This window comes from Myotis myotis, unplaced genomic scaffold, assembly GCF_014108235.1.
Source record: "Myotis myotis isolate mMyoMyo1 unplaced genomic scaffold, mMyoMyo1.p scaffold_m19_p_20, whole genome shotgun sequence".
Lineage (NCBI taxonomy): Eukaryota > Metazoa > Chordata > Mammalia > Chiroptera > Vespertilionidae > Myotis > Myotis myotis.
The window spans coordinates 13,106,910-13,132,507 of NW_023416325.1; the positions used below are offsets into that span (position 1 = coordinate 13,106,910).

The 25,598-nt window shown below is 45.6% G+C and overlaps 2 protein-coding genes, 1 non-coding gene and 1 pseudogene across 3 annotated transcripts in view; 1 reads left to right on the forward strand and 3 right to left on the reverse strand.

The window, feature by feature from the left end:
- Positions 1-8,153: 8,153 nt before the first annotated feature.
- On the reverse strand, positions 8,154-25,103 carry SNAP29 (synaptosome associated protein 29). The gene is made up of 5 exons (XM_036353581.1): positions 24,656-25,103; positions 19,665-19,861; positions 17,134-17,219; positions 14,278-14,376; positions 8,154-11,273 (listed from the first exon to the last, which is right to left on the reverse strand). The coding sequence occupies exons 1-5, from the start codon at positions 24,890-24,892 to the stop codon at positions 11,116-11,118; spliced, it is 777 nt and encodes a 258-aa protein (XP_036209474.1). The 5' UTR covers positions 24,893-25,103; the 3' UTR covers positions 8,154-11,115.
- On the reverse strand, positions 12,776-12,861 carry LOC118678681 (annotated as a pseudogene).
- On the reverse strand, positions 16,728-16,862 carry LOC118678688. Its single transcript, XR_004974975.1, has one exon. It is a non-coding gene; the product is annotated as a small nucleolar RNA SNORA43 (small nucleolar RNA).
- Positions 25,104-25,292: 189 nt separating the features above from the next.
- PI4KA (phosphatidylinositol 4-kinase alpha) overlaps positions 25,293-25,598 on the forward strand; it is a 96,799-nt gene continuing 96,493 nt past the window's right edge. The window contains exon 1 of the mRNA XM_036353508.1: positions 25,293-25,519. Coding sequence (XP_036209401.1) covers positions 25,367-25,519 — 153 coding nt within the window. The 5' untranslated portion in view covers positions 25,293-25,366. The remainder of the gene's footprint in view (positions 25,520-25,598) is intronic.

The window sequence follows — 25,598 nt, forward strand, 5'->3', positions numbered from 1 at the left end:
GGGGCCTGAAGCGACCGCAGATGAAGATTGGGTGACCCCGGCCCGAGGTGTCCTGGTAGGCTCAGGGACACGGAGTGGCCAGACAACCCGATGGGCACAAGAGGGGTGGTGAAGGTCGGATGAACCAAGATTAAGTGGTCTAGGAAGTACAGCCTGAGGTAATGTGGTCATCATCGGCGCTGAATTAATGCAAATAAAATACAGACATCTCTTGGGCGTGGCCTTAAGACCTTGCCTGCTGAGGTTCAGCTTGCTTCTCCGAGTTACTCTTTCATTCCCCCCCTTGTTTATATTTTTATTGATTTCAGAGAGGAAGAGCGAGGGATAGAAACATCAGTGATGAGAGAGAATCATTGATCGGCTGCCTCCTGCACGTCCCCCACTGGGGATTGAGCCCAAAATCCGGGCATGTTCCCGTACTGTGACCTCCTGGTTCATGGGTCGACACTCAATCACTGAGCTTCGCCTGCCGGGCTAGAATGTACATTTTAAGAAAGTGGGGATCTTGTCTATCTTGTTCAACTCTGGGCCTAGCACAATTTGTGGCCTTGAGTTGATGCTCAAATATTTGTTGAACGAATGACTATCAGTAAAACCTCCAGGCTACTGATGCCCAATTATTGATAATACCACCCCAGGAACCGGACAGGCAAGAAAGCACATCCTCAAAGGCAGTACAAACTCTTACTTAGATTCCTCTGTCAGTGGAATTTCATTTTGGCCCTTTGCATACCCCCTACCCCCCAAGTTGAACATATTCTAGATTGTAGGGTGATAGGTGATGCCCCTCCTAGGGTAAACTAAACGGTCCAGGCCTAGTGCCTTTTGTGACTCAACATCAGCACGTTTTCACCAATCCCCAAAACACTTTCATAATATATTAGTCTCAGGTACAGTTTGAGTAGCACAGAATTTGAAGCTGGACTGCTTGGGTTCAAATGCTGGCTCAGGCAATTGACTAACTGTGTGACCTTGGGCCAGTTACTTAATCATTCCATCGGTGCTTCATGTATTATTAAACAAGCGAATACACGCTTAGAATAGTGCCTGGCACATATTGAGCATCATTTATGTGTTTTTCCATTATTATTATTCAGTCTCTTCCTGGGCTTTTACCTCCATACTCTAAAAGTATGTAGACCTTGCCCTACCTGGTTTGGCTCAGTGGATAGTGTTGGTCTGTGGACTGAAGGGTCCTGGGTTCGATTCCAGTCAAGGGCACATACCCCAGTTGCAGGCTCGATCTCATCATTGATGTTTCTATCTCTCTCTCCCTCTCCCTTCCTCTCTGAAATCGGTAAAATATACTATATATATATAAAAAGGCAAACACTCTACCTTTAAAGTGTGATCTTAAAATGAGTGGGTGAGAGTGGGGAGAAAAATCTCCATTTTCTTTTCTTTTATTAAAAAAAAATATTTTATTGATTTTTTACAGAGAGGAAGGGAGAGGGATAGAGAGTTAGAAACATCCATGAGAGAGAAACATCCATCAGCTGCCTCCTGCACACCCCCTACTGGGGATGTGCCCGCAACCAAGGTACATGCCCTTGACTGAAATCGAACCTGGGACTCTTCAGTCCACAGGCCGACGCTATAGCCACTGAGCCAAACTGGTCAGGGCTCCATTTTCTTTTCTTCCTTTTTGGTTAATCCTCACCCGAGGATATTTTTCCATTGATTTTTAGAGAGAGTGGAAGAAGTGGGAGAGACACACAGAGAGAAACAGCTATGTGAGAGAGACACATCCATTGTCTGCCTCCTGCACATGCCCTAGCCAGGGCCAAGGATCGAGCTTGCAACCAAGGTATATGCCATTAACTAGGAATCAAATCCTTCAGTCTTCAGGCCAATGCTCTAACCATTGAGAAAAACTGGCTGGGGTGAGAGACCCTGCCTTTTAAGTAATAGTAATAGTTCGATTCAAATTAAAAAATTACTTTCAATCAATAACCATACCATTTATGACATATAAGTTATGTACCATAATGGGAGGTAGGATGGTCATTCTGTAACAGAGCCAGAACTAGTAATCTTTGCCTAAAAATAACTGAGACTTAATGCCTACATGTTATGAGTGTTTGCATCAACCCCTGTGATCACCATCTCTACTTGAGGGAGAAGGTATCTTATAATTCTCTTCATTGTACTCTAATTTCTATACATGTAAAATCTCCTTTTTTTAAAAAAAAATATATATATATATTTCTATTGATTTCAGAGAGGAAGGGAGAGGGAGGGAGAGATAGAAACATTAGAAACATCAATGTTGAGAGAGAATCATTGATCGGCTGCCTCCTGCATGCCCCCTACTGGGGATTGAGCCCACTTTTGCCCTTGACCAGAATCAAACCCGGGATCCTTCAGTCTGCAGGCTCTATCCACTGAGCTAAACTACCTAGGGCAAAAACTACCTTTTAGCCGAAACCGGTTTGGCTCAGTGGATAGAGCGTCAGCCTGCGGACTGAGGGGTCCCAGGTTCAATTCCGGTCAAGGGCATGTACCTGGGTTGCGGGCACATCCCCAGTAGGAGATGTGCAGGAGGCAGCTGATCGATGTTTCTTTCTCATCGATGTTTCTAACTCTCTATCTCTCTCCCTTCCTCTCTGTAAAAAAAAAAAATCAATAAAATATATTTAAAAAACAAAAACAAAAAAACCCCCCACCTTTTAATGATACAGACAGTGGACAGAACCCTTGAATTCCAAGTCCCCCTTTCCTAACATAAAACTGAAACTTTCAAAACTGTTTAAAAGCATGAACCATTGTGTTTTCCCACTCAGGTCCCTGTTTCCATGTTTTCATTTCCTATCCATCATCTTAGTGGTTTCTCTGGACATCTTTCTTTCTGAAAATGAATACTGTTTTCGTTTAACGCCCCAGGTCACCTAGAAGCCTCTCACTCCATTTCTGGTGCAAAGCCTATTCAAAAAGTAGTCATGACTTAGGTCAGGGGCCCTCCTTGGATTAGACCTCAGATCTGTCTATACCTGTAATACTAGAGTGACTCAGTGATCTTACAAAAGTTTACTCACCAGGGATTCACCGTATAACCATCTTAACCAGGCAAACTTTCTGCTGCAACAATGAGTAACCCTGACTCAAATTCGTTTAAGCAGTAAGGGCATTTGTCATTTCCCATAATATGAAGTCTTATAAGGTAGCTCAGGATGTGAGAGTGAAACATCGATCACTGCCTTCCGCATGTCCTCCACTGGGGATCGAGCCATCTAAGTTGTATATGGCAGAATTTCTTTTCTCTCTCTTTTAAAAAAATCCTCACCTGAGGATATTTTTTCCATTAATTTTTAGAGAGCCCTGACTAGTAATTAAACCAGCTCGACAAAGCCCAACCAGCTGAGCCATGCACCAGCCAGAGCACTTCGTGTCCCCTTTTAAGAACAGAGCACTTCCTCCAGAAACCTTATGAGATGCCTCTTCCTATCCCCACTCCATTGGGTTACATGCCCCTTCCTAAAGCAAGCACTAGTAAGAGTGGGGCTACCCAGGCCTGAGTTAGACCAAACAATACTGTGGGTTTGGCTTCAGGAAGAAGAAAGAACTTCTGGGTAGACGTTCAAGCAACTGTGGACTAAAAATCTCCCTTACTAGAATTTTAAAAAAGAAGGCCTGCCCAGCCATCGTGGCTCAGTGGTTGAGCATCGACCTATGAACCAGAAGGTCACATTTGATTCCTGGTCAGGGCATATGCCTGGGTTGTGGGCTTGATCCCCAGTAGGGGGTTGTGCAGGAGGTAGCTTATCAATGATTCTCTCTCATCATTGATGTTTCTTTTTTTTGTTAATCCTCACCTGAGGATATTTTTTCCATTGATTTTTTAAATAATTTTTTTATCGATTAAGTTATTACATATGTGTTCTTATCCTGTTACCCCCTCTACCCCCCACTCATGTCCTCACCCCCCTGTTGTCTGTGTCCATTGGTTAGGCCTATATGCTTGCATATAAGTCCTTTGGTTGATCTCTCCCCCATACTCCCACCCTCCCCTACCTTCCCTCTGAGGTTTGACGGTCTGATCGATGCTTCTCTGTTTCTGGATCTGTTTTTGCTCATCAGTTTATGTTGTTCATTATATTCCATAAATGAGTGAGATCATGTGGTATTTATCTTTCTCTGATTGGCTTATTTCACTTAGCATAATGCTCTCCAGTTCCATCCATGCTGTTGCAAATGGTAAGAACTCCTTTTTTACTGCAGCGTAGTATTCCGTTGTGTAAGATGTACCAGTTTTTTTAATCCACTCATCTACTGATGGGCACTCCATTGATTTTTAGAGAGAGTGGAAGAGAGAGGGAAAGAGACACACAGAGATGTGATAGACACTACATTGATGAGAGAGAGACACATTGACTGGTTGCCTCCTGCACCAGCCCCGACCAGGGCCCAAGCAGGGAGGAGCCTGCAACTGAGGTATGTGCCCCTGACCAGGATCGAAACCGGGACCCTTCAGTTCGCAGGCCGAAGCTCTATCCACTGAGCCAAACTAGCTAGGTCTCCTTTTTTTATGGCTGGAAAATATTCCATTGTATGTACATACACATTACATTTTCTCTATCCATGCATCAATTAATGGACGCCTAGGTTGTTTCCATAGCTTGGCTATTGCAAATAATACTGCAATAAACATTCGAGTGCAGACATCTTTTCAAGATAGTGATTTTTTCCCTAGCTAGTTTGGCTCAGTGGATAGAGCGTTAACCTGTGGACTGAAGGGTCCCAGGTTCGATTCTGTCAAGGGCACCTGCCTAGGTTGCGGGTCTCAATCCCCAGTGAGGGGCATGCAAGAGGCAGCTGATCAATGGGTCTCTCATCGTTGTTGTTTCTATTTCTCTCTTCCTCTCCCTTCCTCTCTGAAATCAATAATCATGTATTAAAAATTAAAAACACACACACAAAGTGATTTTGTTTCCTTTGGGTACATACTCAGGAGTGGAATTGCTAGATCATATACTAGTTCTATTTTAAAAAAAATACATTTTTATTAATTTCAGAGAGGAAGGGAGAGAGAGAGAAACATCAGTGATGAGAGAGAATCATTGATTGGCTGCCTCCTGCATGGTCCCTACTGGGAATCAAGCCCATAACCTGGGCATGTGCCCCTGACCTCACTCGAACCAAGGACCCTCAGTCTGCAGGCCATAAGAGCCAAACTGGCCACGGCTGCTAGTTCTATTTTTAAATTTTGAGTAACTTCTATATTTTTTAAAAATATATTTTTATTGATTTCAGAGAAGAAGGGAGAGGGAGAGAGAGAGAAACATCAATGATGAGAGGGAATCATTGATTGGCTGCCTCCTGCACGCCCCCTACTGGGATTCGAGTCTGCAATCCAGACATGTGCCCTTGACCGGAATCAAACCCAGGACACTTCAGTTTGCAGGCCAATGCTCTATCTACTGAGCCAGACCAGCTAGGGCATAACTTCATATTGTTTTCTATAGCAGCTGTACCAATTTACAATCCCACCAACAATGTACAAAGGTTTTCTTTTCTTCACATCCTTACCGACACTTGTTCAATAATTTTTTATTGAATGTATTGGGGTAACATTGGTTAATAAAATTATGTAGGTTTCAGGTGTACAGTTCTATAAGACATCATCTGTATATTGTACTGTGTGTTCACCGCCCCAGGTCAAGTCTCTTTCCATCACCATGTATCTCCCCTTGAGCCTCTTCTACCTCCCTCCACCTCCTTCCCCTCTGGTAATCACCATGCTGCTGTCTGTCTGAGTTGTTTTTTCTTAATCCCTTCACCTTTTTCACCCAGCCCCACAAGCTCCTTCCCCTCTGACAGCTGTCGGTCTGTTCTCTATCTATGGGTTCCACTTGTTTATTTTGTTTTTTGGATAATAGCCATTCTAACAGGTGTGAGGTGATTTCATGTGGTTATTTTTTCTATTACAGATACTTTATTTCAACTAGAAGGTACAGTCTCAGGGGTTTCATAGTTTAAAAGCTACAATCAAAAAAATAAAAATAAATAAAAAGTTACAATCAGCCTGGCCACTGTGGCTCAATGGTTGAGCATTGACTTATGAATCAGGAGGTCAGGGTTCAATTCCTGGTTCAGGGCACATACAACTCAGTAGGGGACGTGCGGGAGGCAGCCAGTCAGTGATTCTCATCATTGATGTTTCTATCTTTCCCTCTCCCTCTCCCTCTCTGAAATCAATAAAAATATAAAATAAAAGTGTGACAATCAGCTCTGGCTGGTGTGTTCAGTGGTTAGACCGCTGGCCCACTCACTAGGAATCAAACCGGTAATTTCCTGGTTCATGGGTTGATTCTCAACCACTGAGCTACACTGGCTGGGCTGTAGCTACTTTTTTTTTTTTTTAATATATTTTATTGATTTTTTACAGAGAGGAAGGGAGAGGGAGAAGAGAGGGATAGAGAGTTAGAAACATCGATGAGAAACATCAATCAGCTGCTTCTTGCACTCTGTACTGGGAATGTGCTCGCAACCAAGGTACATGCCCTTGACTGGAATCGAACCCGGGACCCTTCAGTCCACAGGCCGACGTACTATCCACTGAGCCAAAGCAGTTAGGGCTGTATCTACTTTCTTAATGTCTTCTTTCCTCTTTTATGTAATTTTTGTTTTACATGGAGCACCATCAATAGAGTTGTCGATGGAAATATATCTATCTATATATTTTTGGAAATATTTTTATTTGCAGTTATCTCGCCTACTTTTACAGCTGTACCTTTTTATGTTTGTTAGGACCAAAGATCAAAGCATGGCTAAGAGTTTTCAGTAGAAACGAAGTTACATCAGTTTGGGAGAATAGTTTCCAGATCATTACACTTTCTAGATTTTAAAAAAAATATTGCCGAAACTGGTTTGGCTCAGTGGATAGAGCGTCGGCCTGCGGACTGAAGGGTCCCAGGTTCGATTCCGGTCAAGGGCATGTACCTTGGTTGCAGGCACATCCCCAGTAGGAGGTGTGCAGGAGGCAGCTGATCGATGTTTCTCTCTCATTGATGTTTCTAACTCTCTATCTCTCTCCCTTCCTCTCTGTATAAAAATCAATAAAATATATTTAAAAAAAATATTTTTGATTAGAGAGAGGATGGGAGAGGGAGAGAAATATCAATGATGAGAATCATTGATTGGCTGCCTCCTGCACGCCTCCTACTGAGGATCAAGCCCGCAACCCAGACATGTGTCCTTGACCGGAATTGAACCCGGGACCCTTTCAGTCTGCAGGCTGATGCTCTACCCACTGAGCAAAACCAGCTAGGGCTACACTTTCTAGTTTTGTAGGAACATGGTTGGAGCCTTTCCTATTCCACTAGATTGGTAAAGATCATGGCAGGTATGGTCCATTTCCTATAAGCTTCTAGGGCCTTTGGCTACCTGGATGGCCTTGTTATTTCACTACCTGGGTATACAGGGAAAGAATGCAACTTACATACAAGAACAATTAATTGGAGCCTTAGCTGGTTTGGCTCAGTGGATAGAGGGTCGGCCTGTAGACATAAGGGTCCCAGGTTCAATTCTCCCGGTCAGGGGCACATACTTGGTTGCAGGCTCCTCCCTGGCCCTGGTCAGGGCACATGCAGGAGGCAACCAATTGATGTGTTAGTTCTGTCTTTCCTTCTCTCTTCCACTCTCTCTAAAAATGTCAACAGAAAAATATCCTCCGGTGAGGATTAAAAAAACAAACAAAAAGCAACAATAAAAAAAGAACAATTCATTGGAACAAAGGAAATCTTCTTTGGGTGCAGATTCCATAAAGACTGCAGAAATGTATATGATGTAAGCCAGGCAGTTCCATTTACAGCACTGTTTTTTTGTGTGTTTTTAAAAAAGATATCTTTATTGATTTCAGAGAGGAAGGGAGGAGAGATAGAAACATCAATGATGAGAATGCATGGCCCCCATGGGAGATTGAACCTGCAACCCAGGTATGAGTCCTTGACTGGGAATTGAACCTGTGACTCTGGTTCATGGGCTGACGCTCTAACCACTGAGCACACCAGCCAGGGCCATTGCCACTTACTATATCGTCTTTGGCTGCTTTTGTGCTATGATTGTGGAGTAGTTGTGGCAGAGAGTTTGGTCTGTGAGCTTAAACATTTATTTTCTGGCCCTTTATTTGAAAATGACTGTGTTGGAGAGCAAAGTTGATTTAAAAACTTCACATTTTATTTTATGGAATATGGTCATTAGGTTGAAGGCATGGAGCATAAGATTTGTTCTGATATAGACTCTGAAGAAAAAGCCCACCTTCCAATGAGCACTTTCAATGACTAGATCATGATTCTGTACATAAGACATTTCATCCATCAGAGCTGAAGATGCTCAACAACATTGCTAACTTTAAAAATTCTGCAGACAAGGTCTATGTAGGCAAACTATAAGCTGTTTACTAAATCGGTGTAGTGTACACTTAAAATTACATACTCATAAAAAGAAGAGAAATTAAAATACACTTCTGTATTTCTTGTCACCTAAGTTAAATTCAGGTCTTTTTTCCTACAGGATGCAAGAGACAACCCCACTGCTAAGTTACAAAACACTAAATATTAGAAATAGTTTCCACTGGAGAATGCATTTTTTTAAAGTTAGTAGCACATTTAACATATAACCAACCTAAAGTTAGAAAAGCCACCTTTTTGAAGGCACAGTTTGTTTTCGGCTCAAAAGTGGAAATAAAAATGTCTTATGGGCTCATCTAGCAAGGAGGATGAGTTCACTGGTCTTGTCTGTTGTACCAAAGCCTCCAACACCCAACTCTAGCCTGGGCACCTCTGAGTGTCTCTAGAGCAGCGGTCGCCAAGGTCATCCAAAAGGTTGGTGACTGCTGGTTTAAGGAAACCTTTGGAGCAGCATTTGTCAACTGGTGGTCTGCGGACCACTGATGGGCCGTGAGGTCCAAAAGGTTGGCGACCGCTGCTCTAGAGGGTAGATGTTTTCTTTTTGATCATCACCATCAAGTGCAAAGTTTAAAGAGACTCCTTAGGTCTCCCCTTGTTCTCCGAAACACAACTTAGCTTTATAAAGTATAATCACCAACCGGTCCTTAGGGGGCGTAGGAAAAGGGGTGAAGACCCAGCAGACAGAAGCTGCTGGCCAGCACATAGCTTAGAGACAGTCCCTTGGCAGAGCCTTAGAATTAGGGGATCTGAACAAAAACAAATGTGTCAGAGGAAGATAAACTTCTTTAAAAGTGAAAGCAACTCTCCTTCCATATGCTTGGGTTAAAAATATGGGGTAAGGTGATTGGCTTCATCAATCAAAGACAGACAGGGAAGGTACATAAAATAAGGTGCTACTTTGCTTCAAGTCAGTTAAATCACTAATCCCATTAGGCATATGGAAGGTTGCAGAAGAGAATGTTTGGCAGTAAGATGGCCTTTATTTGAAAATAAAAAGCTTAGGTCTGAGGTATAATGACTGATCTCCATGAGTCTAAGCCTCATAACAAGGAGAAACAATTATTACATGGAGGAAGGTGTTAAGTGAGGAAAAATACAGAAACAATTAGAATGAGTGGAAATGTAATTCCTAGCTGCTCTGTAGTCTGGCCTCATGTTTTTTAGCAGCCTTTTTGCTGAAAGCCCTGTGAACTTTAGTTTGGGCTGAGTACATGTTTAAAAAATCTTCCTTTTACCAGTTATGAAGAGAATAATCATCATGAGCTCATCTGATAAATAAGTGTCTAACTTACTAGTAATTACTTTTAATCACATCCTCACGTCCTGGGATATTCATGACATGGATCATACTCCCTGAGGTGGCTGAAACTTGAGAGTAAATATTTACTAATGGAGGCTGTCAGTACTTTTAGGAAGGTCATGCATTATGGGATGGACCTTTAACAAACGAATTGTTATATAAATAATGATGCAGTGCTGCAGCACTTTAAAGTTTCCTTTGCTTTAAGGGATTTGTTTATAGGCTACAAAATGGAAGTGGTGAAGGTCACTTAGCCAGTGCCACGTTTCAAGTTGAAAGGCACTGTTATTTAAAAATTGACCTAAACTGCCTTATTAAAATCAGTCCCTTTGAGCACTTTCACAACTTCAAAATATTTTAACTGATTTGTTTTTTAAAAACACAAAGTGCCTTGTGGCTTCAATTATTTTGTTGGAATACCAACACAAAAAGAATCCATTTAATTATAGAAATCAATTGTAATTAATGCTTTTAAGTGATTCTTGTAAAATGAAAGAACTGGACCAGTTCAAAATGATAATGTAGGGCTTTCTCTTTCAGCCAAATCCTTTTATACAGTCAGCATCATTTGTGACTTCCAGTCCTGAAACTGGCAGCAGAGAACCAAGTGCTGAGTCAAGTCACCTTGTAAGACATGTAAGGAGAGTGAGTGGGAACCCTGGATGGGTCAGGAGACCCAGGCACTGAGTGAACACTGTCATACTTAGGCTGGTCAGGGAGAGTCCAGAGGAGTGGAGGGCTCAATGAAGGAAGACCGCTGCTTGGCCATGTCTCTGTGATGCTCCATTCCCACCAACTACATAGTGCCCCCAGTTGGTCAGCCAGGCACAGCCTTGAGCCAGTGGAGAATCTGCCCCTAATCAGGAACAGTGTGTCAGAGATGAGGGAAATCGGGAAGAAGGAATATCCAATTCCCTACGTATTTCCAGGCGTCACAGAGAGCAGGGCTGTGAAATAAAGGTGTTGGGAAGGAAAGATCCTCCCACACAAACTGGCTCACAGGGTCCCTCAGCACTCTGACTCATGGTAAGGCCTAGGAATGATATACCATAAACAGGGATTAAAATTCCACCCACATCTTTCCATATGCTCATTAAAGTCATAAATGCAGTTTTTCCTTCTCATTCCAGCATGATATTAATCAAAGGCCCACGATATTCAAGGCAAGGAGACTGTGCTCAGACTAAAATTCTAAGCATTCAGTTCAAAGAAGTGAGCGAGGTGTTGGCTCAGAAAAAGTGGGACGCACACTTCCTCGTAACAAAATCTCTTAAGACCCACTCGATTATAACATTTGCAAACACATGTTAAATTACATACTAAAATAATAAATGAAATTTCTTGGGAACTTAAAAGAAGATCTTTCAAATGTTTTCATCGTAATGGAGTGGAAATTCTTCACTGTCTTTAAAGTTGTCGAACTTTTTTTTCTGTGCTTTTTATATTGACATCTAACTTGTCCACTTTGGTTGTGAGGCGGCCAATAATGTCATCTTGCTCCTCAATTTCTGTCTGCATCCCCAAGGCTATGTCCTTCAGCCGGCCCAGTCCTGAGGACAGCTCATCTGTGGGAAAGGAAAGGACATGCAGGTCTAAGCAAACAGTGATGGCACTGGGAACTGCTTCTTGTTCCCTTCCAGGTGTTCAGTGACATTTATTTTTTTAAGAGGAAGAGAGAGGGAAAGAAACATCAATGATGAGAGAGAAACATCAATCAGCTGCCTTTTGCATGCCCCACACTGAGGATCGAGCCCACAACCCGAGCATGTGCCCTGACTGGGAATCAAACCGTGACCTCCTGGTTCATAGGTCGGTGCTCAGCCACTGAGCCACGCCGGCCGGGCTGTTCAGTGACATTTAAATTACAAAATCCTCTTCCTCACATAACAGGCTAACCTCCAGCGCTCTGGTTACATTTCCCAAAATATGTGCAAGTGAAAAGAAAATCTGTTTACTCAATAGAAAGTAGTATGTTCTTAATGTAAAATCCACTCTTCCCCACACTACCCACCAAAGATAACCACTTGTTAATATAATGGTGTTTGTCCTTTCAGTGTTTTATAAACTTCATCTAGACCTACGTATTTTTTCAGCAACCTTTGAACCTTCTAGTAAATTGCTGCCAATTGCAAGATCAATTAGTACCCACGGAAGAGTACAGAGGGGCTTGGAAACAAGTTTCCTTCCTAGACCCCAGGGTGAATATCTGGGAGAGGTACACTGGTTCTTAATAACCAGACCCACTGACTTGCTCTTCAGGGGCAAAGAACTCCATGTCAGTAAGTAAGTAGTGCCTGCTTTCCTTTTTTCCATCTCTAGCGCCCTAAAGCTGGATCAAGCACAGATCCAGAGTGAAAAATATGAGGATCCCAGTTTGGAAACATGTTTGAGATAGACCTGGGAATCCTGTGCAACGGGAGCCCCTGTATCTACCAGGCTCAAAAGGAATGAAGTGCTAAGATGCTGGGTTCCCTCAGAGATGCCAGTTGGCTGAGCCCCAGGTAACTGTGGAGTATACTGCTTTTGGCAAAGGTTCAACCCTTGTGCAGGTTACATCATTATTGCTGAAATTCAAGTTGAAACACAACAAGAGTCCCACTTCCACCCAGGGAAAGTGTAGCATGAGAGGAAATCCAGGCTAATTCCACTGGGCCCGAGTGTAAATTCTGACCCTGCTCCTTAGGTGAGCTCTGGCCTTCCCAGGACCCTGACCACAGCTGAGGTGAGCCCCCTGTGAGAGAAAGGCCCCCGGGAGCACCTGGCCACAAGACCCCTTTCTGAACTCATTCTATTTCCCTCATTAGATTGGTCCACTATTGGTAACAAATCTTTTCCTTCTGTTCTAAAAAGTTGTAAAATCAATCTCACATTTGTTTTCAAGAGGGATGTCTATAAGGTTGTGGCCAGTCTTAGGAGTACATGAAAGGCTTACCTGGCACAGATGACCTAAAGAGAACCGAGGGTAAGTTGGGGGCAAGAGGCATGCAGAGGGATTCTGGAACTCCCTGATGAGGCTGTGTCAACTTTAAAAATGAGTCTTTTTTATCTTTCCTTTTTTCATTTAAAAATAAATATGGAACACTTCATGAATTCGCATGTCATCCTTGTGCAGAGCCATGCTAATCTCTGTATATGTGCTGCCGAAGAGAGCACTAGAATTGAGTCTTGACTTGATTCTCTCTGGGTGAAGATGAAGCCTCTTTCCTAGGTTTCATGACTCTGTGTGTGTGTGTGTGCACACTCACACACGTGCACCTGCACCTGGGGAGTAGGAATGGGCATGTCCAGAGCTGCTTTCTGCCCTTTTACTAAGAACAGGGCAGGAAAGAGCCAGAGGAAAGACAGAAGAGGAGGTGCTTTATAAGCCTTTTAACTGCTAAATTGCAGATAAAACACAAGTGAAAAAAGGCCAGAATCCACAAATATTGGCACTGGCACCACAAATCTAAACAGGATCAATGAAAAAAGGATAGTCTTCAGCCCTATGATTCCTGAGTTTATTTTGTAAATTTAAAAAAAAAATTGGTTTTAGAGAGAAAGAACCTGTGAGGACTCCCAAGGCCTTAGGAAGCTTAGCAGCAGCTGGGACACTAGCCAGGGGGGAGGTTCCTGTTCATGCAGCAAAGGTCAGAGGAGGCAACACTGTCTGAGACACCACCTTGAATAATCACATGAAAGTGGCTCACAGAGTCAACCCCTAGTGTTTACACCCACAACACTCCTCCATTTGAACTTCAAATGACTGACTTTGCTCCCTTCATTCAAAAAACAATCATTGAGTGCTTTCTTCCTAGGCCCTGGGTGCAAAGTGGTGACAAACAAATATTCCTGTGTTCTCTGGAATTTACAGCCTCATCAGGATGACATCAGATAAGCCACTGTAGTGGAAACAATAGGGTGCTCTGATAGACAAGAGGCGGCCACATTAAAGCAAGGCTGAGAGCATGAGAAGGAGCCAGCCTGCAGAGTGGGAAGGAGGACACTCCATGCAGATGGCAGCTGTGGGCAAGTAAAGAAGTCAAAGTGATGAAGGCAGGAGTGTGGAGAGGCAGGCAGGGACCAGAGGCCAGGGCAAGAGACCTGGACAGTAAGGAACCCAGCTGTGTGGCCAATGTGCTATAAGGGCCACATGAGTGCTTGCTCTTACAGGACAGGCAGTTTCCTACGTGCTTGATGGTGTTGCTCATGTAACCCCCTACCCAGTCTTCAGAGGCAGGTTCTGTTCCTGAGCCTGGTTTGCAGGGGAGAAAATGGGGCTCTGCATGCCAGGTGGTAAGAATGAAGTGAGCAGGGTTCCGGCTGTACTGTGTGGCCTCTCAGGGACTCCTGGTCCCTGCTGATGTCATAATCCACACAAGAGGTGAGAATGAAAAGAAGTGAACAGACTCTAGAGAATGAGGGGTGAGATGGACACAACTTGTAGTGGACCTGACATGTGATCAGGGAGAGGCAGGCACCAGGTTTTAGTCCTGAGAACTTGGGTCCTTCTAGTGCACTGGCTGGTTTGGCTGAACTGCCTGGAAGACAAGTACCCTGAGTAAGGGATCTGTGGAGGCTGGTGCAACTTACCTAGATTGTTGTCAATCTTCTGGTGATAGGCTCGAAGGTGTGGGTTCTTCGGGTAAGCCTCGGTACTCACAGCAGAAATGGCCCCTTCAGGGATGGGGTCTGAGTTTAGAAAGAAACAACAGGAGAACTTTTAACTGATGTCTCTAGAAATGTTGCTTCACTAGATTAATCTTAATCTGCAAAATGGGTGGACGGAATAAGGTCAATGAACCAGAAGCCAATCGAAGAGATGAGTGTGTGAATGGATAACATGCAGGGGCAGGAGCCCTGGGGGAGGGAGAGATGCTTCCTCAGGGCATCCTTTCAGAATTCAAGACTCTCAAGCTACGAGTGACCTGGTCAGATACAGGCACCCAAGCTCAGAAGACACAGATACATTCAAGTAATAATATGGCAGTGGAACTGCCACAATGCACAACCACACATGCTGTGGACAGTCTAAAGGACAAGGTTTAAAAATGAAAATTGTTAGGTTATAGAGATGGGATAATGGGCATTTTTTTCTTTTTGAAACTTATTTCTACTTATTTTCAATTCAAACAAAATAAGGAAAAAAAGAAATGATAAATAATATACTATACATTTGCCCCTAGAAATACTGAACAATACTGAAGCCATTCTACACATACAATGTCATTTTCTTTGTTGTTTTTTTTTGAGTCTCTTAAAACATACCAAATAAAAACTTCCATTAATTCCTTAAAATCGTGTATTTTGGTTGTAGGGCTCCTGCTCCACCTCTTTAGGGTATGAAGACCTTGATTTTTTTCCAGGTTTATTTTAGTTTTATTTTGTCCCATGGTTTTTGCCTTTGCCGACTGAACTGCACTGATCTCAGCCTTTCCTGACTCCTGGCTCTTCCTCCATCAGGACTCTCCTTAGCTGTGCCAACCATGACAGTAGTGGATTCTGATGCTTCCAGGGTGTGTCCTACTTTCCTTGAAGGCATCTAGAAAGCACAGAAAGCATCTGGTTTCTGGAGCCTTCCCTTGTGCCTTGCTTTCTAGGGGTCTACAGAAGCCCCAAGAAGGCCTAAATTCCTTTTTTGGGTAAGGGATGTTTCTGAGCCTGTCATTTAATATCAACAGGATGATTTCAAACAAAAACATTCTACCTTGCACACCTTTTCCATGCCGTTGCTTCTCCCCTCACTCAAGCTTGGGGGCTATCTTAGTCTCCAACTGCTGCTCTAACAAGCAAACTTACCCTTCAGTTCTGCAGGTCAGAAGTCCAACACGGGTCTCACTGGGCTAAGATCAAGGTGTCAACAGGGTTGTGCTGGAGGATCTTGGGCAGAATCCAATTCCTAGCCTTTCCCAGCTTCTAGAGGTCACCTGCATTCCTTAGTAATGGTCCATTCCACCATCTTCAAAGCCAGCAGCGTAGCATCTCCAGTCTCCCATTATGACACTCCCTCTTCTGCCTCCTTTTCCACTTAGAAAGGACCTTTGTGACTATACTGGGCCCAACTGGATAACCTAGGACCGTGGTCGGCAAACCACGGCTCTTGAGCCACATGCGGCTCTTTGGCCCCTTGAGTGTGGCTCTTCCACAAAATACCATATGCGGGTGTGCATGTACAGTGCGATTGAAACCTAGGTGGCCCATGTGCAGAAGTCGGTATTTTGTAGAAGAGCCGGTATTTTGTGGAAGAGCCACACTCAAGGGGCCATAGAGCCGCATGTGGCTCACAAGCCGTGGTTTACCGAGCCGCAGTTTGCTGACCACTGACCTAGGATAATCTCCCCACTTCAAGTCAGCTGATTAGCAACTATAATTCCCTCTGCAACCATATTCCCGTTTTGCCATATAACATAGTATTCATACAGGGTCTGGGATTAGGATTGGACATCTTTAGGGAGCCATTATTCTACTAACCATAGGGGTTTTCTTGCAGTTGGCTTTTATTTATTTTAAAAAAATATTTTTTACAGTGGGTTATACCTGCCACCCCAGTAGGGTTACAGCCTCCCTCTCCCCAGTGCCCTGGCTAGGACAATCATTTGCAGTTACCATCGGCCCACTGAGGGGATCCACGTGGGGCCCGACTCCCAACTCATGGACAGGCAAATGCTGGGAGCGAACCTCTGGCACCCCCACCCCACCCCTAACTGACCAAGCCCCTCCCGCTCCCTAAAGTGCACTGCTTGTCTCAGGGTCTCTAGTGTGGGTGCTCATGTGCCAGGTGGCTCCCAACTGCCCACCGAGGGCCACAGGGAGCGCACACCCGCCCAGCCCCTATGAACCCACCAGGAAGGAGCCCCTGTGCCTGTCAGTCCCACGCCGTTTGCCACGTGCATCTGCACCCACCCCACCGAACAGCCTTGTCGTCCAGAGGAAAAGCAAAAGCAGTGCTGAGGGTTCCACCTGCGGTTCCCAAGTGTAAGCCTGAGCACAGGTCTGCCGGCCGCGCACATGGACCCCAAACGCCAGCCAGCCGGGCGTGCCAGGAATGTCAGGCTACAAACCATTCTTAGTGCCCACTGTTCTAAGCACTGAGCGTAGAAATAGCCACTTCCTCTGTGCCCTGGCGTCACAGGTGCAGCACGGCAGCCGCGTCTGTGGTGCTGCAGGTCCAGCACCCGCAGGGCAGCTTGCAATGGCTTTTCACTGCCAGAACTCAGGCTCATTTCCAATGGGACACAGGCTCCCACTTCATCATTCCACCCTCCAAAGTAATGCACAACTCCAGCTCCCCGAGAGTGACGCTGGGTCCCTAACACCTGTCATCCAGCATGTGGGATGGCAGCAGCTGAAAGTCCCTGCTGCCCCGCCCCCATCCATCAGGGCCAACACCAAATCCAGAGGTTTCCCCACAGAATACAAATGTGGGAGGAAGCACAGGTCCCCACTAACCTGAGTCATTCAGCTTCCTGAGGTTTGGGTGGCTGGCCTGGTACTGGGCCTCCTGTTCTTTACTTGTATTTATAGCTTCTTTCAATCTTTTGATAAAAGTTAAGATAAAAGGGAAACTTTTAGAAAGGAAAAACAGTTATGATAGTACAGTCAATCTTTCTAAGTAATGCCTGTGTGAGAAAATCAAATATTTCCTCTGACCAAAGCAGGAATTCCATCAGCACGGCTGAAAGCCCCACTGGCCATGTGACAAGCTTCCAAGACACCGGCTTTAGAAGCGAAGCAGCTGCTTAGGTGGCCCTCCCTCAGGAAAACAAGGATTCTAGTCCCAGATGGAAGAGGAACATATGAAAAAGCCAACTGGGTACTTTAGACTGGGACTCAGCAAACTTTGACCCTCAGGCCATATCCGGCCCGCCACCTGTTTTTGTATGGCCACAAGCAGAGAATGGCCTTTACAGATGTCCACTGGCAATCAATTAAATGATGGGAAACACTAACATTGAACCTCAATTAAGAATTTCAGTTTTCCATTAAGAGACCTGTATTACACAAAAATTGTATTCAATTATTATTTCCCTCAATTAATTGACTTATCACTAAAATTTTGTTTATTTTCTCGTTATGTAAGTCTCTACAAAATATCTTTGATTTTTGCTTCCTAGCCTGCAAAGCCTAATTCCAGCTGTAAGCAGGGACTTCTCTTGGCAACTCAGAGATACTCAGCTTGCACCCAACACCCCACTGAATCCCCAAAGGTGTGGCACGCGTCTCCAAAGCTGGGCCTCTTATACAGTCTGCGTTTCTCCACCTCTGCTAACCAGTAGCCTGGCCACTTCATCAGCCAAGCTGAAATCCAGTTATCCTCCATTTTGGCCCTCCTTCTACATGAACCATGCAAACAAAAGTCCTCTTACTCTCCCATGTACCTCCAAAACCTGGCCAGACTCTGTCAGGCAAATGGTTTTGCAGGCCCCAGTGCTCTATGATGTGTAGAATAGAGCAAGACCTTCTGAAATCTGAGGTTTTCATTACTCCTGGATTGTGACGTACCCCAGAATCGGGCTCCCTCCTCTCTGGTTCAGGGTGTGTCACCCCAGAACTGCAACTGCCAAGTTAACTATGTTGAGCATCTGCCCCCTGGTGGTCAGTGCGCATCAAAGCTATCAGTCAGAGCGTCTGCCCCCTGGTGGGCATTGCGTGTCATAGCTACCGGCTGGTCGGTTGCTTAGGCTTTTGTATAGATCAGTGATGGCGAACCTTTTGAGCTCAGTGTGTCAGCATTTTGAAAAAGCCTAACTTAACTCTGGTGCTGTGTCACATATAGAAATTTTTTGATCTTTGCAACCATAGTAAAACAAAGACTTATATTTTTGATATTTATTTTATATATTTAAATGCTATTTAACAAAGAAAAATCAACAAAAAAAAAACGAGTTCACGTGTCACCTCTGACACGCGTTTCATAGGTTCGCCATCACTGGTATAGATAGTTTTTATAATAAAAACAGACACCGACCTGAGATATGAGTAGTACTTATCTATTTTAGCAGCAACTCAGTTCTTTTTTAAAAAAAGATATTTTTATTGATTTCAGAGAGGGAGAGAGAGAGAAATATCAATGATGAGAGAGAATCATTAATCAGCTGCCTCCTACACACCACCTCCAGGGGGTTGAGCCTGCAACCCGGGTATGTGCCTTTAACTGGACTCAAATCCGAGAACTTTCAGTCTGCAGGCTGATGCTCTATCCACAGAGCCAAACCAGGTAGGGTGATTCTTTTACTTTTTTAAATGTTATTTAAATGCCAGTCAAAATCACATGCATGATTTCATTATATTCTAGCCCAAAATTTTGAGAATAATCTCTAATTTTAAAATGAAAATCAATTGGCAACTTGGATTAAATATGGAAAAGTTCACTATAAAGATTTTTTAAAGCAAAAATTTGGTCAAGTGAGTCACATCTTTCTGAAGTGAATTATTCTCTCTTTCAAAATACTGGGGTCACAGCTATTGGAGCAGTAATTTTACTGGAGACCCATTTACTGATGCTGAATTTGCAGACTGGATGTCAATCAAGTGAAGGTAATTGGGAGTGCTGGAGAAATATGTAGGGGTGGCTTGTCCTGCTTGTTTTAAGTTGTTTGAAGAGGAATTCCTCCTCATGAGAAACTTACAAGGTTCTTGGATCTCTCTTTTTTTTTTTTTTTTAAATATATTTTATTGATTTTTTACAGAGAGGAAGGGAGAGAGATAGAGAGTTAGAAACATCGATGAGAGAGAAACATCGATCAGCTGCCTCCTGCACATCTCCTACTGGGGATGTGCCCGCAACCCAGGTACATGCCCTTGACCGGAATCGAACCTGGGACCCTTCAGTCCGCAGGCCGACGCTCTATCCACTGAGCCAAACCGGATTCGGCTCTTGGATCTCTTTAAGGCATTAGAAGTGGCCTGAGAGTCTTGGCTATTTGCACTAAAACCCACTTTCTGCTACTTCACCTCAGGACGGCTGAAGACCCACTCACCTGCTGTTGGGCTGGGGGATGAGGGTGCCATTCTGTTCAGGTGTAGTCTCTGCTGGTTTAGATTTAAAGTAATTGACGAATCCCCCAAACACACTCTTAATGCTGTTAATGTGCTTCTGACTGATTTTCAAATCTTGATCCATTTTGTCCACCATCTTCTCTGTGCGTTCTAAGACTCCTCGCTGACGGACGAGCTCCTGGGAAAAACCAAAGGCGATGGCATTATATGTTTTTGAAATGAAGCTGCACAGGCACTTAGGGCAGCTGGGGGTGGGAATGGTGGCCAGGACTCTGGCTTCCCTGACAGTGAACTCTCCCATCACAGGATCCCCTGTGCTGGTCAGGATACCCAGAACTGTGAAGCCAAAATATGACAGATTTTTATAGAGGATAGGAGTTTACAAATAATGCTGGGTTGGGAAGGTCATAATTCAGTCCTAGCTTTGGCAAAAGTAGGAATCGACTTACCCTCCCACCTTGGCCTGTCCACCTCAATTTGGAGAGTCACAGCAGTAATAAGCACCTGACAAAGAAAACCTTCTTCAATTCATAGTGAGATTTTTGTTTGTTTGTTTACAAGTGACACAGTCTCTCAAACTCTCAGAGTCTACATCACTGTGCTGACTCAGTAAGGTAACCAAGCATCTTATTTAGATGTTATGATAGAAGCGCAGAGAAATATGTAGGGGTGGCTGGTCCTGCTGTGAGGCTGGAAGGCCAGGAAGTGAGTGCCGCTTTGGTCTCTGGAAGGTTCTATGAGCTGGAAGCTGGAGTCTACTGTAGGTGATCTGCTGGTCAGAAAGCCAGCAGAGGAGGAACTTCTATTAAATCCTCCTCCCAGGCAGATGAAAGGACTGGTTTCCGTGTATCAATGACCTAGTTCTAATCAACGAGGATGAGGGCTTGGCAGAACAAATACCAAGAGTGCCAGGATAGAAAGGATAGGCCAGACAGGCCCTGCCCCCCAGCCACTACAAAGGCAGGCCCCAAATGCTCCCGTCCCAAGGCATGCTCCCATCCCTCAGAAGAGGGTCATGTCAGGGCTTCTCTATTGGTTTCCTGTGAGAATGGGAAGTCACCTAAGAGATGAGGGTGACTGTGAACTCTACAAAGTGCCCTCAGTGTAAAGGGCACACACACAAAGCTCTTAGCTTAGGTGTTAGCATTACAGGTGATTCCCCCTATTCCTTGAGCCCCAAAAGGAATTTTCTAAAGTTTAACTGGAAAAGAAGATGGTTGAAGGAAAAATCTAATTGGAGATACAATGCTGAGGGACAGCAGAGAGGAGAATCTCAATTCCTCTTGGGCTTGTGGCTTTTTGTCAAACAGAGATTCCTGATAGAACAAGGGGAAGTAGAAAGACAGCTGAAGACCTGTGAGGGTGTACACTGCCCAATGTGAGATGACACCTGCGCGATGAAGTATGTCTAAGGGTCATGTGCGGATGTGAGGACACTAGGGAGTCATGGCTGGCAGAGTGCTCTTTGAAAACCCACACACATGACAGAGGCACTGCAAGGTAAGCCCCTGACAGGGACTCTTCATATGGTTTAAGAGGGTGGGGTCAGGGAGGCTCCCCAATGGGGTGAGAAACTGATAGCTGAGAAGTTAGGGAATCAGAGGGTCAGGTGGGGCAAAAGGATAGGGCAGGGGGAGTAGCTAGTGCAGTGGCCTGGAGCGGCAGGGCCCCTGGGGGAACTGAGAGAGGAAGAGAAACTGTATGTGGTGAGCATGATAAGGGAGCAAGGTTGTGGGCTCCATCCCCAGTATAGGACCTGCAGGAGGCAGCTGATCAAGGATTCTCATCACTGATGTTTTTCTCTCTCTTTCTCTCTCTCTCCATTAATCTCTGAAATCAAAAAAAAAGGTCACTGGTTTAATTCCCAGTCAGGGCAGATGTTTGGGTTGTAGGCTCAATCCCCAGCAAGGGGCATGCAGGAGGCAGCTGAGAGATGCTGATGTTTCTCTCTCATTGATGTTTATCTCTCTCTCTCTAAAATATTTTAAAAAACATACCTAAGGAACTGACAGTAAGTGGCTGCTGTAGGGGCAGAGGGATAGGAGGAAATTGCATAGCCCTCTGTATGTTTTGAAATTTGAACCCTGGATTATCGCTTCACAGAAATTAAACCTTAGGAAAGAAAATAAATAAATTACACCGGCAAAGTAGAAGAGCTGAGTGGCCCGCAAGCCTCCCTATGGTTCTGGACTGTGCTTACCAGGCCAGCCCAGTGTGACTGCTCTGTCCTGCCTACTTCTCCTCTGTCCTTTGGCAATCTTGACCTGTGGCTAGTCTTTGTGAGAAACAAACCCTGCTTGGTTTCCCACGAGAAGGGCAGCTCTCCTTTGCTAAAGGTGACTTGACTAAGTAATTTTCCTATTTTTGCCAAAGTTAGGACTGAATTATGACCTTGCCAACCCAGCATTATTTGTAAACTCCTATCCTCTATAAAAATCTGTCGTGTTTTGGCTTCACAGTGCTGGGTATCCGGCAGGCACCTGTCTCTAAGCTGGGAGGTGAGCAGGTGACTCAGGTCTGCTGGGAACTACACTGTGCAGGAAGAGCTCACCTATCCCACCCACCACGGCCACTCTGAGTGGAATGAAAGAGAGATGAGGATGATTCGAAGACAGTTTGGTGAGTATGAAGTAGGGTGGGGCAGGGGTGCTGACCATTCCTGCCTCTGATAATTGAGAACTTAGAAAAATTCAACAAGCAACCATGCTAATGGGAGAGCCTGTCACTAATCATACTGTACCTCTTAGAGCAACACCAGCTTGGCCCAGGCTAAGCCTCACAGGTTGAGGTGCCACTCGGTGTCTGCTCTCACAGTCCCTACTGTATAGAGAGAAGGGCCCCTGGGGGCAGCACCGGGGTGTGGGTCAACATAATCCTTACGAAAACAACTCATATCATCTATGTTTTTGGCTCTCTTGAGTTATGAGACCAACCCTTCCCTCTAGAAGACAAAAGGCTCCTTAGCTGCCTCCTCCAGGCTCTTACCTCGTGCTCATGTGCATCACTTCCCTGCGGGGGGGGGGGGGGGGGGGGGGGGGGGGCCTAGGAGCTCTGGTTCCAGGCCAGTCCTCTGCATTAGTCCTTTTTCCCTGGGAACATCCGTCTTCCTCCTCACTTGTCTTGTCTAAACCTTAGCCATAAAAACCAGATTCAAGCTTATCTGCTGTTATGATACCTGAGACTGTGTATCATTCTGATTTCCTCCTTCATTTGTTCTCACTGTTTGCATGTATGTCTCTTCAAAGAGTTTTTAGTTGGATTCCTTGGGCCTGGGACACTCAATCAAGCGACCCCTCCACCAGGGCCCTAAGACCTCAGCAATCTTCCCAAATCTGAGTCAACACTTCCCATTTAGACTCAAAAAGAGGAATCCAGTAGATATGACATGTAAGAAGCAAAAGCTAAACTTCCTCAACAAGGCCAAAGATAGGAAGGTGAGCCAAGTAGGGGAGGGGAGGGGAATCAAGAAAGGGGCAATGGGGAAATGGAGATGACTATTTGAGAAGTTAATCAATATACCTCAAACTGCCCAAGACCATAAGTGATCAGGTCAGAATGAATTTTGCCAGGGAAAAAAGTTACAAGGAGACCATGGAGGAATACAACACTTTAGTTTCTAGCATTACATTTCAAAGCTACATATGCCTAACATGAATTATTCTTAGCTGACATATCAATAATCTACTAATATTTTTTTTACAAAGAAAATAATTTACAATGAATGTTTTTAAAACTTAAAGAAAAAAATGCCTACACAAAACCATTTCATTAGTAGGCAGAGGAGGCATGTGGTGCCTAAGAAAGAACAATCCTGCCCTGGCCGGTGTGGCTCCGCTGGTAGGGCATCCACCGGTGCACCAAAATGTTCCCAGTTTGATTCCCGGTCAGGGCACAGGCCCGGGTTGTGGGCTCGATCTGGCACCAATGTTTCTCTCTCTCCCTCCCTCTCTAAAAATCAATAAACTATTCTCTTTTATTTTTTTAAAAAAAATATATTTTATTGATCTTTTATAGAGAGGAAGGGGGAGAGAGAGAGAGAGTTAGAAACATTGATGAGAGAGAAACATCGATCAGCTGCCTCCTGCACATCTCCTACTGGGGATGTGCCCGCAACCCAGGTACATGCCCTTGACCGGAATCGAACCTGGGCCTTTCAGTCCGCAGGCTGACGCTCTATCCACTGAGCCAAACCGGTTTCGGCTCAATAGACTATTCTTAAAACAAACAAACAAACAAACAAAAAAACCCACCCTCACATAAGGTTCTACTCTGAAATTCTGTATAGATGGAAAGAACTGACAAATGCGAGTTGGAACAATGGACTGTCCCAGCTACACGCTGTCTGTTTAGATCTTGGTTTGGGTTTGAGAAGTAAAGATAAGGCCCTACACTGGCCCACACTCCTGCTCTGGCTCACTCAGCGGTTGTCCAGGCAGACAAGACCTCACCACCTCTACTGGCAAGCGGTCACCGATGGGAAAAAGCTCAAGGCCCATTTGCTTTTATGCTTCAGACACCAGCAGGCACACAGTCCTCACTCGTTCTGGGTCTCTGGGGGAGGAATGGCTGAAACCTTTGGGCCAGATTTCCGACCAGAAAATTATGCACAAGAAACAGACCCTCCATTTCCCTAACCCAGGCTCGGCTGCTCAGAATTTTTTACTTATCTGGACAGTGTGGAGTGTACCTTTGAACTAGGAGTAGGAAAAAAAAAAAAAAAAAGAACCAACTAAGCAGTCTAATGGCTAAGGAAGATTCCTGGGGGGCAAACTGCCTCTTTCAAGTACTCAAGATGCACATCTCTTTACAAAGCTAACAAGTTACTACAAATCATCAAGTCACTAAAGCACAAGAACCTATTCTAGGCGATTCGAGAATTGCCCAAAGATGGTGAACAAAACATTTCTTGACCCCGTATGACAATGCAGACTGGCGGGTCCAGGTCCAGCCCCAGCCCCTGCCCCAGGCTCACCTCAGAAGAAGCGACCCCGATCTTCTCGGACTCATACACGAGCGACAGGGACCTGCTGGTGCTGGCGGCCGTGGCCTCGGCCCTACGCAGCACCTCCTGCCGCAGGTACTGCTGCCGGTCCCCAGGCGCGCTGGGCCCGGCGGAGAGGTCGCGGGCGTCCTTCCACGGTGCCGGCGGGGCGCCCTCATCCTCCGCGTCGTCGTCGAAGGGGTTGTAACTCTTGGAGTAGGCCGACATGGTCCCGGCGCTCGGCTCGGTCAGGGCAGGAGCAGGAGATGCTCGGCCGAGGCGAGGAACGGCCTTTCCGGGTCCGCAGGGGTCCCGGCTGCCCTCCCGAGGCCGTCCGGAGGCGCCCACCACCCTGCAGCTCCAAGGGACCGCCGCCCTCCGTCCAGCGCCGCGACCGCCTGTCGACTCGGCGGTCGCAGCGAGAGCTTCCTCCGCGCGTCGTGCGTGCGTGACCTCGCGTTAGGAGCCAACCATCGTGCCCAGCGGCGTGGGGGGGAACCCCGCCTGGCGTGCGCCGCCCGACCTATTGCAAGGCTGTTCTCCCCCCTCTAGTGGTGGGATCGCCCACGGCCACGCCCCAACAAATTTCGGCAACAGAGAGGTCACGTGGTAGGGAAGCCGGATGCGGCCGCGCTTGCGCGGTGAGCTCCGGCGTTCGCGGGCCGGTGCGGGAAGCCGGCGGGCTGCGCCGCTGTGCGCGTGATGATGGCGGCGGCCCGGGGAGGCGGCGGCTCCAGCTGCGGCTCCGGCTCGGGCTCGGGCTCCGGCTCCAGCGCCACGCGGGGTTTCTATTTCAACACGGTCCTGTCATTGGCCCGCTCCCTGGCCGTGCAGAGACCTGCATCCTTGGAGAAGGTAGCCTGGGCCGACCCGGCCGCCGGCTGACAGAAGGGGGCTGGGGCGCCAATGGGGCTGGGGGCTGGGGGGAAAGAGC

Coding starts and splice junctions, on each gene's coding strand:
- SNAP29 (XM_036353581.1), bottom strand. CDS start 24,892: ATGTCGGCCTACTCCAAGAGTTACAACCCCTTCGACGACGACGCGGAG. Junction 17,220..19,664: donor ATCCCCCAGCCCAACAGCAG/GTGAGTGGGTCT, acceptor TTTTATCAAAAG/ATTGAAAGAAGCTATAAATA. Junction 11,274..14,277: donor GAAGATTGACAACAATCTAG/GTAAGTTGCACC, acceptor CCTTTCCCACAG/ATGAGCTGTCCTCAGGACTG.